Here is a 22,665-nt window from a genome sequence, read left to right on the forward strand (position 1 = left end):
TCGTTTAAAAAAATGTTCCACGAATGCCATCTGAAAGAAACTTACAGTAAAGCACTACGAAAGAAACTTCTAATAAAAAGTTAACCGAATTTCGTTTAAGAGTAAACCGTTTAAGTCGAATCGAGAACTTTTTCCTTTTCTGAATTATATTAAAAACCTAATATTAAAATCGATGTTTAATAAATTATGTCAACATATGCGTGGAAAGAGTAAATAATATTTTTTGTAAAAGAACAACCTTAAGAGTCCTTATGGCGAAAGCCATAAGGAATCTTATGCCAGAAAGCTGTAGGTATATTAACATACGATAATTAATTTTAAAAAATTGTTAAATTGTTTTTAATTATATTCGTTCAGTGTCACCCTAAAGATACAGAGGAATCGTTTTGTTTTCTTCGTAAAGATTCATTACTTTTTATCAGTTTTTCAGAAATTACTTAAATTATATTTACTTTGCTGTATAAATTAACGAGTTGTCTTCTAATTTATTAAAAATTACAAAAAATATTAATCTTCTACACTTACCTTTAAACGGTATTTATTTTCATTAATATTGTCATATCATATCATACAATATGTAAATCGAAATGTTTGTTACTTAATCACGCAATAACTACGCCACCCGTATTTCGGTGATTGTTTTTTACATTTTTTATAGAGTAACATATAAGCTACAAAAAAAAACCCCGATATCATATCTACTTTTTTCGAAAAATGAAGAAACGATGCAATTTTAGAAAATTATCAATTTGTGAAACGTAAATTTCTTCAATCCTCGAATACTATTGCACCGATTTCGATGTTTTTTTTTTTTTAGTTTTCTTTTTATAGACAAAAATATAGGCTACCAAAAAAAAAAACCCGCAAGCTTAACTTAAAACAGCAACCAGAGCTTCCGAGATTGAAAATCAAACAAACGAGCGTCGCAAGGCTCAAGCTACATTAAATCATCGTATAAGCATACCGCTTATGTGATTCGTTTAATATTTAATTATTGAAAGAAGATGCAGTTGTAACAATGTTACAAGGACACAAAAACACATTAACCTTCATTTTGAGGATTTTAACGCCGACCTACACGGTGGATTGTTAGCGTCTATGTCATTCGTCCGGGTTCGGGATTCGAATCTCGATGAAGCTTGGAATTTTTCACATCGACAAATTTGAAAAAGTTTACTGCAATCGATCTGTGGATATTAAGAAAATATCGAGTTTTTGAGGAGATTAAGCAGAAATTTCTTATCTTATGAATATTTATTTAATTGATCGCTTAGAATACTAACGTCACTACTGTAGCCGAACGTCTAGCCTGACCGCGCTAAAATTCCATCAACCCAAAATAATCTTTAAAATGAAAGAATCTCAAAGGTCAATAAATAAAATACAGTAACTGCTCTAAAAATTAATTTATTTTAAAATAATAAATGTACATTTTATCTTTTAAATTCTAAAATTTATATTTAAAAATAAATACAAATATAAAAACAAAGAGTGCTTCTTAATTGTTTTTTCGTTTTTAAACAAAAAACAAGTTTAGATTTGCGAATGAACTTACAGTACTTCTAAAAATCGCTTTAACAGATGGTTTCCGTTAAAGAATGACGAGTAGATTTCGCATGCACTAAGAACACGCGTTAAGATTATCGTGAAAAAGTATTTAAAAACGGTTCGACAGAAGTGTTAATAAGAAATAAAAGTCACGACAACTGCAACCCGGAAAAATACCACGTCACAAAACATATTAATTTAATAGGAAAAATTTAATCATAAAATAAAGATATTAAAAAAAAATAGATTAATACATTTAATTATTTTACTTTTTTTCCTTGTAGAAAACATTTTGAGCTGTTAATTAAAAATAATTTCACAAAGGAAGGGGGGAATCCCGTGAATTTTTCTCGTGTATACTTAACAAGCCTATTACATATTGTACATGGTATCATTTTTTTCTAATGATTTTTTTTTGGAAGTTCCTCCGGTGTTCTTTCTCTATAAAAGGAGTAAAATGTGAAAATTACTAAAAAAGAAATTAGACTGCCTAAAAAGACCAGTAGAAGGTATTTGATATATATTTTTTACGATCACAGCTTGGTGAAAAATTCAAGAAAGTTAATAGAAAAACTTAGGGGAATAAGTAATACATATTCCCGCATTCTGAAGAGCGTTAGCTCAAACTCGATAGCTGTCTACGTCGATTACTTGCATCTCTTATCTAATTCTGATCGATTTGCCCGACATTACCTTTCTTGGGAGCGGATATGAAACGACGTTTTTTGGTTGACCGATACAAATTAATAATTATTTTTTAAATCGGTAAAATCTCTAAGTAAAACTGCACTAAAAAAATAATATTTTTTTAATGTCGAATTTTTCATATATTTTAATTACGAGTTAGTAAATTATTGGTAGTCGCTAATTTTTAATTTAGCATCGATTTTATTTATTTTTAACATTATTTTATTAGATGAAGCTGTTTTTCGAACTTTTTTTAGAATCTTTACGAACGAGGATAAAAGAACGCCATCGCAGCAGTCTGTACAAAATTACCACATAAAAATAAACACACTAAAACATTTTTTCTAATACAGGGATTCCAAAAGATGAAAATCTGGAAATTAAATTTTGCTATTATCACAAAATATTCTCTATTGTAGATTTCATATGCGTGAATATAATATAACGCATTCGTAAATGTAAAAAAAATTTGATGTGAGTTCTACATAACTTCCTTGTACGCCTATTAAATATACGTATTTTTTTTAATGAAAAGTACATAAAATTTTATTTCATTAATAACGTCTGATATTTTTTCATATTTTTCTTTTTTTTATTATTGAATTACTTATTGTAATTTTGTTTACAATCTAAGTTAATAATTATTAATAAATCAATATATTTAAATTGAAAAATAGAAGATGAAGTCAGATTCGAACCGACGTGCCTCCCCTTCCAAGATCAAAATATTTCATCAATTAAAATTTTATTTGTATATAACTGGAACCGATGAAAATAAGTATCACTTATGATATATCGTTGAAAAGCTCTCAATGAGGGCTTATTACTGCAGTTAGGAAAAGTCCAAAATCCTTCCTTTTTTCTGTTTTTGAATATAAGACTTTTTTGGACATTTTGGCTCAGTCGATTGCAATGAAACGGGGAGATGCACGACTAGATGTTACAACAGTGCTAAATCTAAAATTTCAACATACTACGGTAATCGTTTTTAAGTTATGCGAGCGCGATAAATACGTACAGACGTCACGCTGAAACTAGTCAAAATGGATATTTCTGTTGAAATCTGAAAACCGAAATTTTCGCTATCACAATACTTTACTTCTTACAAGGAAGCAAAAATGAATTTGAGAAATTATGAAAAATAAATTACATGCTAATAATCAATTACGGAAATATGTAAGGAAGTAAAACAAACCAATAAAACCTCAAAAATAAGATAAATATTAAAAAAAAATTGATAGATTTAATGAAATTAATAATTAATCAACTGATAAAATGTTATCTTAAGTACGTACAAACAAAAACTATAATTATTTAATTAATTCTTTTGTCGTTCATAAATAAATAAAAAAAGAGAAAGTACAATTGGGTTCAGTGCTGACCACAAATATACTTTTCTCTAGAAGATTCTATAAAAAGCAAATTAGCAATATCAAATAATAAAAAACATATTTATATATAAAATAGGATGAAGTTCTATTTTTTATTTTTTTAATAAAATTGAAACTACTTAAAAAATTAGAACTAGATTTTTTGTTTAACGAATTAAGCGATTAATTATTTAAGTGTTAATTACTTTCAGAACTCCATTTGGTATCACCTTTATATCGAGTAAAGCTAACGACCGATTCGATGGAATAATTCAATTTTTAAATTATTATTAATCGTATAATTATTAAAATCAGTTCGAACAAAATGCGTGTCGTATACATTTATTCATACTTTAATTATTGTACGCGGTGTGAAAGCTTATTAAACAGTGAACCGCTACCGCTATAACAACAGCAGTGGTCTCTAATGAATCGTCAAATTGTTCTTCATCTGGAAGCTAAATGTAGCAATCGCTCTCCTGCCTTCGGTTTAAATCATGGAATTGTACAAATTGAAGCCGACCAGACATTCCTACATACCTTAAACTCATTAACAGATCTTCTTCTATTATAGTATTTTTGAATACTATTCTTTACAACAATTTTAATCTTTATTATTCTCTACAGCAATCTTAATAGTACCCAATCGTAGTCACGTTTGTATAACGACTTTAAATAGCAATTCAATATCGGTAATTATTTAAAAAGTCCATTTATTTATTAAAAGATAGTCTACATAAAATGGTTTCAATAAAAGGAATTTAATTTATATTATGACATAATGGTACGCTATTTAAGTATTTAGAATGCATTTAAAAAGTTTCTAATAATTACACCATCCTTCGCATCATTCGACGTTCTATTCAGAAATTTTTTACATTTTTACAAATGTACATTTTAAAATTACACTATAATTTAGAAGAAAAAAAACCTGCAAAGGTTAAATCACTTAAAAAAAAGATAAATTTATTTTTGTTTTTTTTAAAATCCAATAAATCTATTCATAAAATTTACCTACAAAAATCGCAACAAGAAATGACCAAATACCCTTAAAACAAAAAACCTTTTAAACGCTTTTTAAATAAATATATTTATAAAGATTTTAAAATACATTATTTACCATCGTAATTCGGAAACACAAGTAACAAACCGTTATCGAAAATTTATTAACTTAATGTAGATACTGACGTTAATAACAAAAAAAAAAAATGAATTAAATGACGTCAAATAATTTGTTACTATAGCCTTCTTTAATGGGTTATAGCACTGCATCTACATCAACTACAATAATTCTACGCTCTTCACGGAATTTTTATCGCCGATTCATTCTGAAAAGCAACTATATATTACAGTATTTTAAACGAAAAGTATACGTTATTTTTCTTCTGTCAAAACATCGCTACTACAACCTACTGGTTGATATAGCGATTAAAGCAATATAACTATTTTAAAACGCATTATTTATGTCGGACTTTAAAGGTTATTTTTTATTTTAGGTAACGAAGTTAGTTACCATTTTTTCATATCTTTGGACAAATTTAATACTGTAGATTTCAGTCGATAAACGATTTGATTTAAGAAATAAAATAATCGGCTACAAATGTAAGTTGAAAAAAGAATTATCACGAAAGGATGGTGTTTACACTGATAGGAACAAGAAACTGATTCGACGATAATTTGACGTCTGATCTAGCGAAAATGACGGGAGAAGTATTCCAAGAACTCAAGCCCTCTGATACAGCACGATTTGTATTTACAAACTCAAACAAAGTAAAGTAATTAATAACACTGCGATCAGATGACTTTATCTTAAAGATTAAAAACGAGAACGGCGCAGATAAACCAGTTCTTATTTCGATGTCAATGATTTTTTTTTAGTTCAACGAAACGGTTGCAAAAATTCAAGCGTTAGATATACCTACAGTTCGAAGCTTCAAACGGTCAACTGAAATTTCTAAAGAATTTTTAAAAAAGACAATAAAAATAATTACTAACTACAAGAGGAGGAAAATTAAATTTAATTATTTTAAAATGTTAACAATTTCAAATAATAATGATTAAATAAAAACAAGATATAAAAATAGGTTTAAAGTCCGTACGTAAGTGAAGATACGGGTAGTAGGGAAGATGCTGACTAATGACTATAAATCCGTTATGACTGTAACACCACCACTACTAATACTGCAGGACGACCACCATATGTCGAAATGTCTAATAATAACAGAAGAAAATTTATTCTAAAAAAAAAAATTAATTCAGAACACCAGATTTCAACAGGTGTAGCGCAAACAAAAACGATAGTAAAATTTAATGGGCCGTCTAATTTTCATAGTCAACGAGTAGTTCTCTTTTATGAAGGTTTACTGTAACCGACTGTCAATAAAAATAAAAAGGAGTGGTGGAACAGCGAACGAGCGTAATTTTATAGAGACAAGTAGTGGAAGTAAAGCAGAAACGGCAACGAAACGGAACGTCGTGATGATGAAGATGAAAAAGTTCAAGGACATCGCCCACTGTATATTCAGTACAGTACATTCATACAGCATGAAGCAAACTATAAACGAAATCCAATAGCGTTATCCCCCTTATTTACGCAGTTCATAACTACTGTCGGAAACAACCGCAGCATCAACCTTGTATAAATAAAGATTGAACTTTGGAAAATTTAAATCGACTACTAATCTAAATGGAACACAATAATTGTAACTACATATAGGCAGTACATTATTTTCCTCCTTTCACGAGGAAAAGGGATAAATTTTCTTTATTAAATCGCGGTAAACGGTAATCTGCTCCGATATTTTTATGAAAGTGAGCCGTGGAGCAAGAGGAAACGGCCTTCTAAGCAGCAATTTTTAGAATAACAATTATATTATACAACAGAGACCTGTAATTAACAAAATTAAGATATTATTTGTGGGGCTGATCCTTATATTTTGGTAGTTTGGCATTCTTATGCTCAACCGTGTTAATAGAAAATTACGGTTTCTCCGGAGACCCGTGTAACATAATGTTTTTTGTGTTATATCTTAATACGGAGTAATATTCTCATGTCAGATACCGTACAACCGAAGCGGCTAAACTTTTAATGTTTACTAAACGTATAAAAAATTTACAATAAACAACAAACCCGTGCATGTGATGATCGTTAACGTGCGCATTATAAGATAGGTTCTACAGCTCAGTCGGTAGATACAACTACTCTATCCGAGACAGTTGTGTCCGTGCTCGATTTCTAGCTTTCGTTAAGCACTTTTTCTTTCGTCGCTTAACTGATTGCTATGAGATCTATAAAAGATAAGAAACAATGAGAAGGAAAACACGAAATTTCTCATGAGAAATGAGATAAGTGAAAATATTAATTTGTAGTTTTTCAAATCCCTTTCTACTAAATCGAATAAAAATGAAAAATAAATTACGGAAGTCTGCCGAACATTTCCAAAATTAACAAAGTTTTAAAATTTAACGCTATCAACGTTTAAAAATATGATTATTTCTATTTATATACGAGATAGACTTAGATGCAGAAACAGATAGATCGATAGAAGGCGCGAGCGCGCGCGCGCGCGTGAGTGAGAGAACTTACTTTTTCATTTAAAAAAATTTGTTTACATAAAGAAAGTGATAAATCGTTTCAAGATTCTGAATTAATTTTTCGAAATAAATTTGGTGATTTTTAATCGATAAACATCTTATTTATATTTCTTTCAAAAACCTGTAATATATATCATTTTTTAAAACAACGTCTATCGCCTTACTACGATAGACAGCATGCATAAATAATCAAAATGTAATAAAATTTGTTTGCTATTCTTATTTCCGTTTTCGTGCGAAGCGTTCCGTTCGCCAGGGAATGTGAATTTCATATAATTTTTGACTCGGTTCCGCCGATAAATTCTTTCTGGTAGATCAGTTCCATTTCAATTCTTTTCTTTTCCGCGATTTTTATATATATTTTTAAAAAACGTATTAAATTACTTTGTTAACCGTAACAAATTAATAGCCAGTAGAAACTTGAAAGAAATTGTTTTCGAAACTGCTTTTCATTTATAATATAATGGCGAGTCGGAACATTCAACCTCAAAAATGTTCTTTGGCCTCCGTTGCGTGGCTTTCCGAACTTTAACAGGGAAGAGTTATTGAATCAATTTTAAAATTTGTATAAATAAAAATCCAGGATTCTTTAATAATTTAAACTAGTTTTATTAAATAAATACAACCAAGCATGAAGTTTTCTTAATATAAAAAATATCAATTTTTTTTTTTTTGGCAATAAATCGTTTTTGTAATTTTCTTAAGACTTCAACTGGTTAGAAAAGTGTAAAAAATCTTCTGTCATTAATATTTGTAGTCTTATTTTCAAACACATTTGTTTTTCATTCGCACCGACATAATTCAGAAAAATAATATCTTACCAGTTCGGCGCTATGAGTGTCCGAGCTTTTTTATTATTAATATTATTATTAGCTAATCGCCCCTCTAAATATTTTGCATTTTGACAGCAGTTCAATTAACTGAAACAAATTTGTTGTATGATATCACGTTCAACCTTAAAATGAAAATATTAATCAATTGTTAGTGTAACGTAACAGCGAATTACGCGAAAATGCGAAGTGAAAACAGTTACACAACACGATGTGCGTCTCTTATTAAAATATAATCTGTTAACCTTACATTTTTTCCTCTTGGAAATTTTTCTCATCTTAAGGTTAAAGAACAACACATCGATTAAGTGTTTAAAAAATTCCATATACAAAATGAAAATATTATAAAGAGATATTAAGTAGAAATGTTTTTTTTTTAATCGTAGTGTAACTTTTGACGTATCTGCACGTATCCATATGGTACACTACATGAGAGAGCCGTAATTAACACAGCCATCCTACGCATGTTCATTTTTAACACTTAATGGGATTATATATGTTTTATCAGTTTATGTTTTCTTACGGACGTTATTGAAGTTCTAAAGAATAAACAAGGCAGTTGGTTTTTTGTTTTATAAATTTAGGTTCGTTTATTCTGCGCATTAGGTGAATTATTTTTTTTTAACGTATTATGAAAATCGTTTAAAAAGGTTTTTCTAGTTTTTGTTATTTTAGTAATGTCGAGTTTTGATAATTTAGACGACATATGAAAACGACACAACAAAAAATCGATATAATATCAATATTTTTTTACATCGTTAACTATAACAGTATGATGCAATAAAATTGATAATGTGGATTTTTTTCTAACGATACGTAACAGTATATTTTATAATTACTGCCAAACAAATTTTACGTGTCGTTTTATCGACTAAGTTGGAATGAATAAGATTAAAGTAAATTTAGATTATAGAGTTGAACATTTTTAGAAAAACGATGTAAGACTTTACATAAATATTTCAATTTAACATAATTACATTCCAAATCTTGTAAACAAGATACAGTTATATAAATTTTAGTTCGCACCGTTTAAGGTTAAAATCAATTTTACATTTTTGCAAACGAATGTATATTCTATATTACCTTCAATAAATTTACACAGTCTGTAGGGTAATTTCCAAACCGTAAAAATCGAAAAATAACAGTAACTGAACTCTAATATTGCAAACGCAACGTTCTATTAAAACAAGTAATTTCATCATCGAGAAATATTTACGGACAACGATAAAATAATTCGTAGCAAATGACATAACGTACACGAAAATAGCTGTTAAAAATTTAACAATATAGTACTGAAACATCCATTATGTTCCATTTTTATTTGTCAAGACAGTTACGTATTCGGCCACGGGCCGTTAAACAAGTACAACAGTAGCGAATTAATAAGTATTTGTGTCAGATGGTTACACAGAGAAATAAGCACGTAATAGTAATTCAAAATTATATTTTTAAAAAGTATGTCCGGTTAAGCAGTCAAATTGAAAACGCGCTTATATTATTCTAGGAACCGTTAATTAATCACAGATGATCAACGATACGATTCATTCCACGTCGAGTTCGCAGAAACCTCCCTCCCGTTCCCTCACTCAAACATATCTCTCTCCTTACCGAAAAATACAATTATTAGAGCCTACATGCTAACAATAGGCGATACAAAAACGTTGTGACAAATTTTAACTACAAAACCAACTATCACCGGTTGGTTTTTTTCACCTCATCGAATGTGAACGAATCGCCAAACATGAAAATATAAGTGAAAATATATTCTACCTTTCACACTAGATTCACTTCATGTATATATAATAAATTACTTGACGGTAATAATAATTAATAATAACGATGTTTCTTTTAATGCAACTTTTTGACATCAGCCAATATTACTCAAAATATTAAGTAAAGAAGAAATAAATATTACTTCAGGAGAATAAAAGAAAATCCGTTTCTATTACAGTTTTTCGTATGTATAGAATGCGCATACGAAATTCTGTAACTTTTGATGGTCGGTTTGGCCGTAATTAGGGTTAAAAAAAATATAATTGTCGGGTTTTCAACAAAATAAGTTTGATTTTTACGCTCTTGGCGATGCTATTTCATTAGTTAAGATTTTAATTATTGAAAGTTTAACAACCAATGCCTTGTACTATACATATTTTATAAAATACGGGTCCACATTTAGGCCCTGTAATTATTTGTTTTCAAATCTAAAAACAGCCTCACCCAATAGGGACAAGATACACTAATAACTAGACAATAGTGCTGTTTTATATAACAATACGTTCGACACAATACAACAATACAGTCGATAAATGTACGAATAGAAAATTGAAACCTTTTATAAAAATCATTATAATGTAGATATACATATATTAACGTATAAATATTTTTTGTAATGCAACATCATTTTCAAATTGTTTTGTTAGTTCGTTACGATACGCGTTTTCGTATTGTTAGATACGAGTAACTGTAAAAATTAGGCCTAAAACAGCTTACCACATTCATTTAACAAGAAAAATCGAGCGAATGTTAGGGAACATTAAAATAGAATATATTATTTATTACTTTTTAATTCTGCTTTTGCCGATCATAAATTCCTCGTTGTAATATATATAAATAATGGTAAAAAACAAAGATCTGACATGCTTAAGAAATAACGAAGTAAATATGAAATGCGGTAATAATTTAGCACGAAAAAATATAGCTTAAATTAATAAAAAAAAAAGAGCTGATAATTTTTTTTATACTTTCCTAGCTTTGGTTATTTATTCTTACATAGTGGAAAATAATGTGGATACGTGAAAATAAGTTTTAAAAAAATCGATATTTTTAAACTTTGATCGCTCCTACCACTACCACCATTTTACTCCCAAATATTTCTCTGGGCCACGCTTAGGAAGACGAGAAAATTGATTAAAAAATATGCAATAAATAAAAAGACAGCTTTTTTTCGATTCTTGTGGAAGGGGAAGAGAATTGGGAGAAAATTTTAAAAAGGGCAAGATATAAGAACGTATTAAGCTTATATAAAGCGGAGTTGCCGGCCTCCGTGGAGTGAACGGTAACTTCTCGGCCTTTCATCCGAAGGTCACGGATTCGAATCCCGGTCAGGCATGCCATTTTCATACGCTACAAAATTATCATTCATCTCATCCTCTGAAGCAATACAACGGTGGTCTCCGGAAGCTACAATTAAACAAAAAAAAAATGGGTTATGTTTACAAAATTTGGAGAAAACAGACCGCAAAAAACTATCTACCCCGTCCCCAGGAGATACTGATCCGAATCTTTAACCCAACAATTTGCCCCGTATAAACTAGTCTGTGCTAAATATCATCAAAATCGGTTGTAACAAAATCCAGTCAAACGTAACTAATCCTACGATACACGTACAAACGATGCAGGCAATTCACTTGGCGCATGGATCGTTCAGCATAGTCACTGTTCCCTACGCCAACAGCCACTCGTCTATAGTCGTTTCAAATAACAACGAGTTATGACTCATCACAACTATAACTCAAGTATTACAGCTTATTTACTCGGTCACGTAAAACGACTAATTATGTCATCTTTGTTTTGATTTTTATTTTCACTTGGAAATCATTAGTCATTGTTGAAACGTTCCCTATTGCCCATTTCTTCAAACGTTCGCATATTAAAATCATATACTGCAAATCTTACTAATAATCGGTACATTTTGTTCTATACAACTGCCAGCTTTAATGATTTGCAAGCATTTGTTCACCTTTTCACTGTATACTATTTGAGTACGGTTATAAGAGTTAATTTTTTGTGTCCCGTTTTAAGCTGTGTATTTTTTGTCAATCGCTTCTTTAACTACCTAAAAACTCTGTATCGATAGACAATGCGCCAAATCACAATGTAAAAGTTAATAAAGCTCGTAATCCAAATGCTGAAAAAAAAATTATAGTAAACTGGCTTCAGTTGAATAAAATTACAATATCTCAAATTGTCTTGAAAGTGGAGTTTTATAATATTATCAAGGAGAAACAAAAAGCGCTGCGAGAAATATGCCATTAACGAGATTGTAAAAGAAAAACACAGAGATGAACTGATGCGGGGAGATGTGAAAAACCGGGTCGGAAACCCAACGTAACATTCATACATATGAAAACGTTGTTAATCTTCGTACGGGTAAATTTAATTCTAAAAACAATGGAAATTAAATAATCGCTTAGTATGAAGATAAAAATATAAAGGCGAACTGGGTATTTAGAAAACGCAATTGAATCTTTTATATGTTTAGACGAAAATAACGCAAATGATACGGATAACAGTAGTGTCTTATGATAGCGATCCGGATTCTAATGCTAAAGCGGAGTGGACTAGAAGAGTGTAATATTTGTCTGGTGGTAAGTAATTTAAAAAAAAATAATTATTAGAAGTTAAATCAGAGATATTTCAGAACTGCACTGGACATTACAATTATTAACATCACAACCACCACTCACGGATGGTGGGAAAGGTCTTACCTACTATTGAATCGACATGTATGCACTTTTATCTCTCCATGCGGCAAGTGAAATGCCTACAGTAGTAGTAAATAAATTACACCCATTATTTTTTTTTGGGGGGGGGGGAGGTGTCCCTTAGTTATGAAACATCGAAAAAACTCATAACCCATTTTTTGACTGAATACCACCAATTTTCTTTCTTGCAGCAAAGCTCTAGAGCTATGTTCTCAGTTAACTAAAATCAATAACACTTAAACGGAATCGATGTTAGATAAAATTAAATCCTCCTTTTTTTTCCAAATTTCTTATAAAAGGATTATTCTTACGGCATTAAGATTTATGAATAAAACATCACATCATTTAAGAAGAATATTGATATTTTAAATATTAATTCTTTTAGTCAAATTTTTTTTAAGAGAAAAATTAAATGTTAATTTAATACGTATCACATCCAAAATAATCCTAATAAACTTAAAAAATATAGCTAAATAACATAACCCTTGTTAAGCGAGAGGTAGATAACCCTAAATAACCACAATATGTATGGTATCTGTATTTAAATTGATTTGCAGATGAAAAAATAAACCCAAAAAATGTTACTGAATAGAACCCCCTCGCTTGCTCTCTCTCGCTGTAAACTGAAAAATTATACAAATAAATCCACGTAATCAAATACTTTTATCGATCAGTAATAAAAACACAACTTACTTTGGTTAAAAAACATAATGATTTACAACGCGCATCTATAGTAGAAAGATGAATATCATCGTAATTTAGTCCTTCTTGATAAGACCACCTTAAATAAGAACGAAAATTTGCACTATTTTTCATATTTAATAATATTAGAACACAATAACAAACTAACTAGCACACAGAAAGTAAATATAAATACAAAAGAAGAAGAAGACGAAAACCGTAATGACAACTAACACTTCCACAACCGAATGTAAAATTTACTAAAAATTAATCATAAATCTTAAATTGATGACAACTGTTATTGTACTTAGCGTTTAAATAACGATATATAAACACTTAAAGGTAGTTATCTAACATTTATTGGCAGATAACCGAAATTACAGCGTGATATTCGAGAACAATTTAAAAAAAGAAGAAAGCGCCAGACAAATTTATTAATCTATCAGTTTGACAACAATTCGAAATAAAAATTCACAATATCTTCCACACACGTGAAAAAAAACAACCAGATTTTGTTTTTTGTTTTCACTTGGCTTTTCCTCTTGGCAGAAGAAATTCCCCTTCACTGCACTTTTCTATCGATCGACTTAAGAAAGATAAATGACATTTTGAGACGGAAAAACGTATGGAAAATCATTTCCATATACGTCACTCCACCAAATAGCAAGAGATTTTACTTTAAACACAAGCGCGTGCGTGCACACACACTCACAAACACACAGGGAGATGAAGTCCGAAAAGGTCCAAATTAGAATAGTACCTCGCTTTGCTTGGTCAATGAAATAAAAATAACGTTATTCAAATAACGATCTTGTTACGCGCTCCAGCCGCATTAATTGAATTGCGCGTTTCAATTCCACGTTACGTTCACAACAATCAATACTTACTCGATCGTCCTAGATCTAAATTCTATCTAGGTCTGTAATTTCTCATACAGAGAGCTACTGCGGTGACATTCTCTTTAGATACTCCTTTAATTACCGTTTTCGTGAATAAGTCAAGAGATTTCACCGCTAACTCTTCCCTATATTCTCGATCCCTCTTCTTGTCCCAACGTTTCATTAAACGTTAGACACTCTCTTTTATCAATCTAAGCTCATAAATAAGACCGACATAGTTTTCTCGCTTTCAAAAATCATAACGTGTACAATCATAGCTAGAAAAATGTTTCATCTTATTACCTTGAATCCTAAGAAGGGTTTCTCACATAAAACACTAAATTTACCAATATTTTATTGGCATCTGTGTACGGATATTACTAATTACTATTACTTACAGGGTCTGTTTTATAAGATTATTCTCGAATAGACCGGTTATTTCCTATCAACAACTAATACCTGGGTTTTTTTGTATCTTCATACTAAAAAATATCTTTAAAGATGTAAATCATATATACAACATACTGAATTTGGTATATAATTTATAGCACAGAACATAGTGGAATACTTCAAGCGTACATACGAAAAGGATGCAAAAAGTTAATATACTGCAGTAATCCTATTTAGTAACTGCAGCGCGGTAACACTAAAACCTAAACGGCTTTAAACAAGCAACCGATAAATCAACTTAGCGAAATTTATTGACAAACTAGGTTTGTTTTTTTCTTGTAGGTAGACAAAGTACGGTATTTAGGTTTGTGAATTAAACCGTTGTAGAATAATTTATAAGAATCCGAAAAATTTAAATATTTTAGAAAATATCAGAAGTTAATAAAATGACTGCAAAACTTCTAAAAAACAAGATCAAAAGAACCAATAAAAAAAAACAAATTTAAAACACACAGGTTTATAATCCATTATTATTGCGTTGTAGTATTTATTTAAAACACATTATGTATTCTACCAACAACACCATTGATGAAAAATTGTCATCTTGTACAACTTAACGTTTATAATTGTTTTAAGAAAATTTAGGTCACATATTTTACAGCCTACATTTGAAAAATTTTAATGCCTATTATCAGAGAGAATATCAAATCTCTTTGTTTATATTCCTTAATACATCAAATTTTAAATTCGCAAAATATTATTATATGTATATGCAGCCCGTTTAACGAAAGGAGGGATTTGCATAAATCCTTCAAAGAAACAGTGCTTGTTACTGTAGATGCACATTTCATGTTGTCTTAAGATTCTTTCAACATTAGCCGTTTGTATTTTTAGCTTGATAACTTGAACTTTGGACTTTCGGTTCTATACAGATGATGACGTCTTTCACAATATACGTTGAATGCTATCCACAAATAAAATAACTGTTAAAATATTTTTTTTATACAACAATTAGGCCTATAAGAAAATAACACCGTAAGTTAATTAAGTTCAATAAACGGGAAACATTCCTCAAAAATTACGGAAAGAAAAATATTATTTATAAACTTAAAAAAAAAGTAACAGACCACTGAAGCACATCAATTAAAGCTGGTATAAATTTCTAATTATTAAAAAAAATCCGTGTGTTTTACAAATTATAACTTTAATATAAAACAATGTTTTCCACCAAGAAAAAACTATTTAAAAAAATATTTTTTTTTTTATTTGCTCGATTTTGTATGTAAAATCGACAGGACGAGGCGTAACTGACATCCATCAGTACTGTAGTATCCTTTTTTTTTAGAAATCCCCATAAACATTATCATAACGAGAAAATCGAATACGATTAAATAAATTTTCTGAAATTCGAATAAGAAACTACTTGTTTTTAAAAAACAATAAAAATAGTTTTCATTAACCAGTGGAGACGGAACCCCCACTGAAAATATAAAAATATGAATTTAAATGTATGTATACAATTTTTCTAACTATAAAAATTTGCATGCAAATAATGAGTTATGTTAAATAGTTAATAAAATAAAATCGCAAAGAAGGAAACCGTTTAAGAGGCGTGGAAAAATATGTGATGGTCAGTCCGAGTGAGGTGTTAAAGTAGTTTACACTGTACTTAAATATTTTTATTGTTAGTTTTTTCTCATAAATGTCTTGGAAATACTTTTGTTATATAGCTTCGTACGGTTTTTTTACAATTTTTATTAGGTAAATATTACTTATATATTTATGTATTTATTTTAAGATTCGTGTTTATTTTTATATTTACTCTTATATATTATTTAATATCTATTGATGATTATTTAAACATAGAATTTCACATCGGTTTTAGATGTTAATTTGTGTTAACAGTTTTGTCGATTTTTATCTTTGCCATTTAACAAAAAGAAGAAGAAATTAAATGTTATCGCGTTAATGTATTTCAAAATAACAATCAACTATTGGTATAATAAGTAAACGATAAAACACGAACGAGAAATATACAAATAAATAAAATGCAAAGTAATAAGCTTTAAATAAACTATTTCTATACAAGATATAACCGATCGTAAGAAGAGTGCAGGTTTGGCATTCCTCTTAACTAAAAATTAATGCAAAAGAAATAATAATTGACATAAAAAAATCAAAAGCAGAAAAAATAACTAATCTTTTTTTTATTGTCAAAATCTAACGAGAAGAAAAAACGATGTCAAATTTTAATATACGCACGTTATTTACTTTATCGGAAAAAAGTACTAGTCATCCGAGAGTTTGATGTTTAGAAAAAGAATGGATTAAAAACAAGCGCAGTCGACCGATAAGAATGAACGAAATTTTATTAAACATTTGTCAATTAAATGAGATTGCCGGCTTAAGCTAATCAGAATTCAATGCGGTATCTCTTTTCTTGCATTCCCCCTCAATATTTCTTCACACGAGTAAATACGTTATGACTCGATACTTTTAAACTTAACATAAATAACAGCGATAACGTTTAAAATATTTCCTATCGTTAGTGTAAAAAGTAAAGCGTACAATCAAACTGTAACTTAAAATCGACCGGTTGTCATTAGTTATTCGTATTTTAATCAATTTAGAAGTATGCGACAAAATTAATACTAAAAATACAGAAAATAATATGAAGTCAATCGATAACAATTTGGTTACAATAGGATGTTTTTATATAAATGAGAAAAACCATTTATATCCTATCCGCAATCAAGGACAACGTGCTCTCTTGTTTACGGAATTCTCATCATTCAAACGTGATTTTAAATCACTATGACAGAGCCTACAGAAAAATGCGTAAAATAATAAACTGCAATCGATCTCTAACATTAAAGGAGATTTTATTCAACGGTCTCCAGATTTAATATTACCCCATCACTACTTTATTCAAATGAAATAAATATGAAAGTAAAATGGCGTACGTTATTTTAGCCCCACAGTAAGTATTTTATGTCATTACATTTAAGAACTACTCAGTCTTTCTTTAATAAGTAAGTTTTTAAATATAATGTTACTGAAAAAACTGATAAGACTTGACTACACCGATAAATTCATTATCAATTTGAAGAAATAAGCAAGGCTTTTAAAAATTTTATTGATGTGCTTTTTCCAATGTGCTCATATACTTGAAATACAGATATGATATTTGTAATTCAAATATCAATGTTTTAAATACCAAATTATTTTAATGCCTCTGATACAGCAGTGCTGTAATCGACAATGAAATGAGAAAAATTATGTACAGTTGGGAGTTGTTATAATCATCTTTGATAACATACGAAGGTCGTTAATAAATAAGGAGAAAAGTGTCTGTAGAAAAATTATTACTTGTTCAGTAACGACGCTTTTCCAGGAGAAGACCAATTTGGTTTCAGGAAAAGTATAGGGACAAGGGAAGCAATTTTAGGCCTCAGATTAATGAAAATAAACCGACATACTTGACATTTATAAACCTAGAAAAGGCATTCGATGACGTAGATTGGAATAAAATGTTCAGCATTTTTAAAAAATTAGGGTTCAAATACAGAGATAGAAGAACAATTGCTAACATTTACAGGAACCAAACAGCAACAGTAATAATTGAAGAACATAAGAAAGAAGCCGTAATAAAAAAGGGAGTCCAAAAAGGATGTTCCCTATCTCCGTTACTTTTTAATCTTTACATAGAACTAACAGTTAATGATGTTAAAGAACAATTTAGCTTCGGAGTAACAGTACAAAGTGAAAAGATAAAGATGCTACGATTTGCTGATGATATAGTAATTCTAGCCGAGAGTAAAAAGGATTTAGAAGAAACAATGAACGGCATGGATGAAATCCTACGCAAGAACTACCGCAAGAAAATAAAAAAGAACAAAACGAAAGTAATGAAATGTAGTAGAAATAACGAAGATGGACCACTGAATGTGAAAATAGGAGGAGAAAAAATTATGGAGGTAGAAGAATTTTGTTGTTTGGGAAGTAGAATTACTAAAGATGGACGAAGCAGGAGCGAAATAAAATACCCAATAGCACAGGCGAAACGAACCTTCACTCAGAAATATAATTTGTTAACAACAAAAATTAATTTAAATGTCAGAAAAGATTTTTGAAAGTATATGTTTGGAGTGTCACTTTATATGGAAGTGAAGCTCGGACAATCGGAGAATCTGAGAAGAAAAGATTAGAAGCTTTTGAAATGTGGTGCTATAGGAGAATGTTAAAAAATCAGACGGGTGGATAAAGTGACAAATGAAGATGTGTTGCGGCGAATAGATGAAGAAAGAAGCATTTGGAAAAATATAGCTAAAAGAAGAGACAGACTTATAGGCCACATATTAAGGCATCCTGGAATAGTCGCCTTAATATTGGAAGGACAGGTAGAAGGAAAAAATTGTGTAGGATGGCCACGTTTGGAATATGTAAAACAAATTGTTAGTGATGTAGGATGTAGGGGTATACCGAAATGAAACGACTAGCACTAGATAGGGAATCTTGGAGAGCTGCATCAAACCAGTCAAATGACTGAAGACAAAAAAAAATTCTAAAAGTTAAATTATTGAAAAGTGTTATTTTTTGGAAATCTATTTTACGTCTTTAAAAGATATGCGGTTATTTAATAATTATATAAATATAAAAACCGTAAACTGCAGAATCATAGTTCAGATAAGATATGAGATCGAAATTCGAATTAATTACAGATATCCGGAATAAAATACAATGGTAACAACAATTAACGCGGTCTTTAATTTAAGGAAAATAAACTTCAGCCAACAATTTTAATTGTAAGATGCAAGATTTCAATAATTATATTATTCTACCATATAACAATAAAGACATTTATTATAAAATAACAATACTTATTATATTAATTAATAGAAGAGGGCGCACCGATTATAAAGTAAATAATGCAAGGTCGTTCATTATAGCGATACAATAACGTTATAAAAGGAAATATAGGTGTCTATACAAAATAAAACATTAAAAAAAAAATTATTAAATAGTCTATAAATAGAATTTTCACATCGTTATTACGTGAAGGTAACAGGAAGAATAGCAATCATGTACGGTGTAAATCGCTATATATGAGTACATAGGTTACGTTGTTTATAATTAATTCGAGTGAAAATTATATAAGCGTATAAATTATACTCTACAAAACAACGAAACCATATTTGTTTTTTAAGCGTATAATTACAGGAAACATATTGAAAAATTAGGTAGCCAAAACAGCGACACATTCGTAAAACGATTTTACGAGGGTTTACGATTTACGTTCGTTCCTTTAAGTCGTAAAAATAAATTATACAGCCCTTAAATATTATATCTGAATGACAGATGTTAAATGTATAAGTTCGTAAAATATTTAATATAGAAAATAAAATCGGCTTACAAAAACATTAAATCTAAATTTCTATCGATTCTTAAACAGAACACAATATTAGATAATAAAAAGGAATATCTTAAATAAAAAAATTCATAAATCCACATTAGGTACGTTAAATAAAACTCCCAGATTCGTTGTCCTGTTCGCGCTAAAGACCCGACCGTTCCAGAAATTTGGCAGAATATTTTCCCTTCACTCTAAACATCTGCAGCAACAACGAGAAGAAAAATGTTCCCAGAAGAAAATAATTTAAAAAATTTCGACTTTTATAAATAAACATGTTATTTAAAAATTCATTCCTTCTTTTTTAATCTTAAAATATTTACTATTCCTCAGTACCGACTTGAAAGTAACTCTTAACTACTCGAAGTTGACTTCTCCAAGAGTGATGTTGCTGCAGGGAAGAGATTGAAGTTGTCGCTTGTGTTAAACAACAGTAGTTAGATGAGCTTCGTGTTGATATGGAACAGTATATTCGGATCGGTGAAGAAGAGACCGGAAAACTATTTAATTTCCAGGGTACGCCTAGTAAGGCTTACAGTATTATTACCAGGACCGGCTAAGGCACTTACGGGATAATCTTGTGTCATATCGCCTAAAACCGTTAGTTTACGGCAATTAATGTAATTAGACAATATATATATATATTTACTATAACCTAAACAATTACTTGTTTATTATCATTATAATCTGTTTTCTTAATAAAACCAAATTAACTAAACCTCTATGCCATTAATATCCTTGTTATTTTTTTAGCTGTAAAAACGTTTCAACGCAAAATCGTCTAAACCAATTATTTCATAATTTATGAGCACATCTAGATTTCAACGTTCTGTTATAATACCACGCATTTAAATATCTCTACCGCTAGCTACTTAGCTTTTTATACCCACCACGTTTCGCGACTGCAAACATTTCATTCGATATAAATAATATTTTTAAGAATTTCATAATATAGATTAACAATCTTTAATGTAAAAAAAGACCAAAATTATGATTTATATTAAGTAAAGCAGCCTACATATCAATTATTTACTTTCTGATATTAATAAAAAATGAATTAGCATATGCAAAGAAAACAAAAGTAGTTATGGTGCCGATGTTATTTCAAATCTATTTTAAAATCAAAATTTATCACGTGCATTTTATTATAAGATTATAAATAAGTATAACGTAGGGATTACAACAGAACAAAAAACGGGAGAATACAATAACAAAGCAAAAAACAACATGTACTGGTTGACAACACAGCAATAAAATTCTACTTTTTTACGCTTGCCTTGACTTCCGCCTACATATTAATACAGAAATAACAGGTTTATGCAGAAAAAATACACTAATAACATAATATACGTCTACGGTTCATTGCTCAAATATTTTGTGAAATTGCCATAATTTTTGGTGCAAACAGTCTTTTTTTTATGTTACACGTAACCGGCTTAGATAGGGGTTGCACGTCGGACTTACATTCATTAACATGTACGTACTTATTTCTTATTAGGTAAATGTTTAATACGGCTCATCGACTAAATGTTAATATAACAAATTGTATTTTCCCGCTGACTTGAACCAGGGTATATATAACAAGTAATTTCACTAGAGGTACATTAATTTATTTCTTTAAAACATTTGTCCCATCTTTATTACAGCAATGGCGTAAGTAAACCGAAGACAAGCGTTACCAGTCAAAATTGCTTTCCCCGAGTCTCTGCATTGAACAGAATGAAGGTGTCGCTTATATTTTAGTAATTATCACCTGTATCTCGTGGGCTTGCCGTGCTGATATGCAACCGTATTTCTGGTTGAATATATATACTTCCTAACTTTATTTAGTATATCTAAATGAAATTCGTGTTGTTTTTTAAACATGGCTGTCATTTTTTCGAGTGAATTGCGATTCGTATCAGTTCGCCAACAACCGTAAAGATTATGGAACTGACGTACAAAAAAAAGATTGTAAGGTTTTTAAAATTCTTATAGACGGCTTACCGTTTATTTATAGTTTCTATGCCTTTGTACATAATGGTGACTATTAAGGGGTAAACAGTAAATCAAAAACTGACGGGAAACTGTGATGCAGTCTCCGAACAGATCCGCTACGCTTAAAATTTTCACGTAACGGGAATTCAGTAAATAACACTAATTTTTCCTGGGTTCGCTCTTGCCGCTTCTGTGAAGCAGAATTTTTATATAAATTTAGTCAAATATGACTTCGTCAACCGGGGCAAGATTAATGGGAAGCATAGTAGAACATACGGGGATCTCTTTTTTTTCTTTTCCCTGTTTAGCCTCCGGTAACTAGCGTTTAGATAATTCTTCAGAGGATGGATGAGGATGATATGTATGTGTAAATGAAGTGTAGTCTTGTACATTCTCAGTTCACCATTCCTGAGATGTGTGGTTAATTGAAACCCAACCACCAAAGAACACCGGTATCCACGATCTAGTATTCAAATCCGTGTAAAAATAACCGACTTTACTAGGACTTGAACGCTGGAACTCTCGACTTACAAATCAGCTGATTTGGGAAGACGCGTTAACCACTAGACCAATCCGGTGGGTTACGGGGATCTCTTAAACGCTCTTAATAATTTTACACATAATCGTCTCGTTCAATCCATTTCTCATTCAAAACATAAGTAGTAGCCCATAGATATGAGTAATTCGTTGGCAAAGGTATTAAAAGGCTACGGGAAATTAATTATTCATTAATAAAGATAAAAGCTCTTGATAATGCTTATAGGTATCGTAAGAATAACTGATATACAATTTTGATTTGTTCATAATTTAAAAATT

The 22,665-nt window shown here is 29.9% G+C and overlaps 1 protein-coding gene across 7 annotated transcripts in view; it reads right to left on the bottom strand.

The window, feature by feature from the left end:
• LOC142325494 (rhotekin-like) overlaps positions 1-22,665 on the bottom strand; it is a 426,138-nt gene that overhangs the window by 61,896 nt on the left and 341,577 nt on the right. The window contains exon 1 of one of the 7 annotated variants that reach the window (XM_075367329.1): positions 13,207-13,344. The exons of the other annotated variants lie outside the window; for them this stretch is intronic. Within the exon in view, the coding sequence (XP_075223444.1) occupies positions 13,207-13,329 (123 nt within the window). The 5' untranslated portion in view covers positions 13,330-13,344. Of the gene's footprint in view, positions 1-13,206; positions 13,345-22,665 lie in introns of those variants that run through there. 7 annotated transcript variants of the gene reach the window in all.

The sequence above is a fragment of the Lycorma delicatula genome, chromosome 5 (genome assembly GCF_047948215.1).
Source record: "Lycorma delicatula isolate Av1 chromosome 5, ASM4794821v1, whole genome shotgun sequence".
In the NCBI taxonomy this organism is placed as follows: domain Eukaryota; kingdom Metazoa; phylum Arthropoda; class Insecta; order Hemiptera; family Fulgoridae; genus Lycorma; species Lycorma delicatula.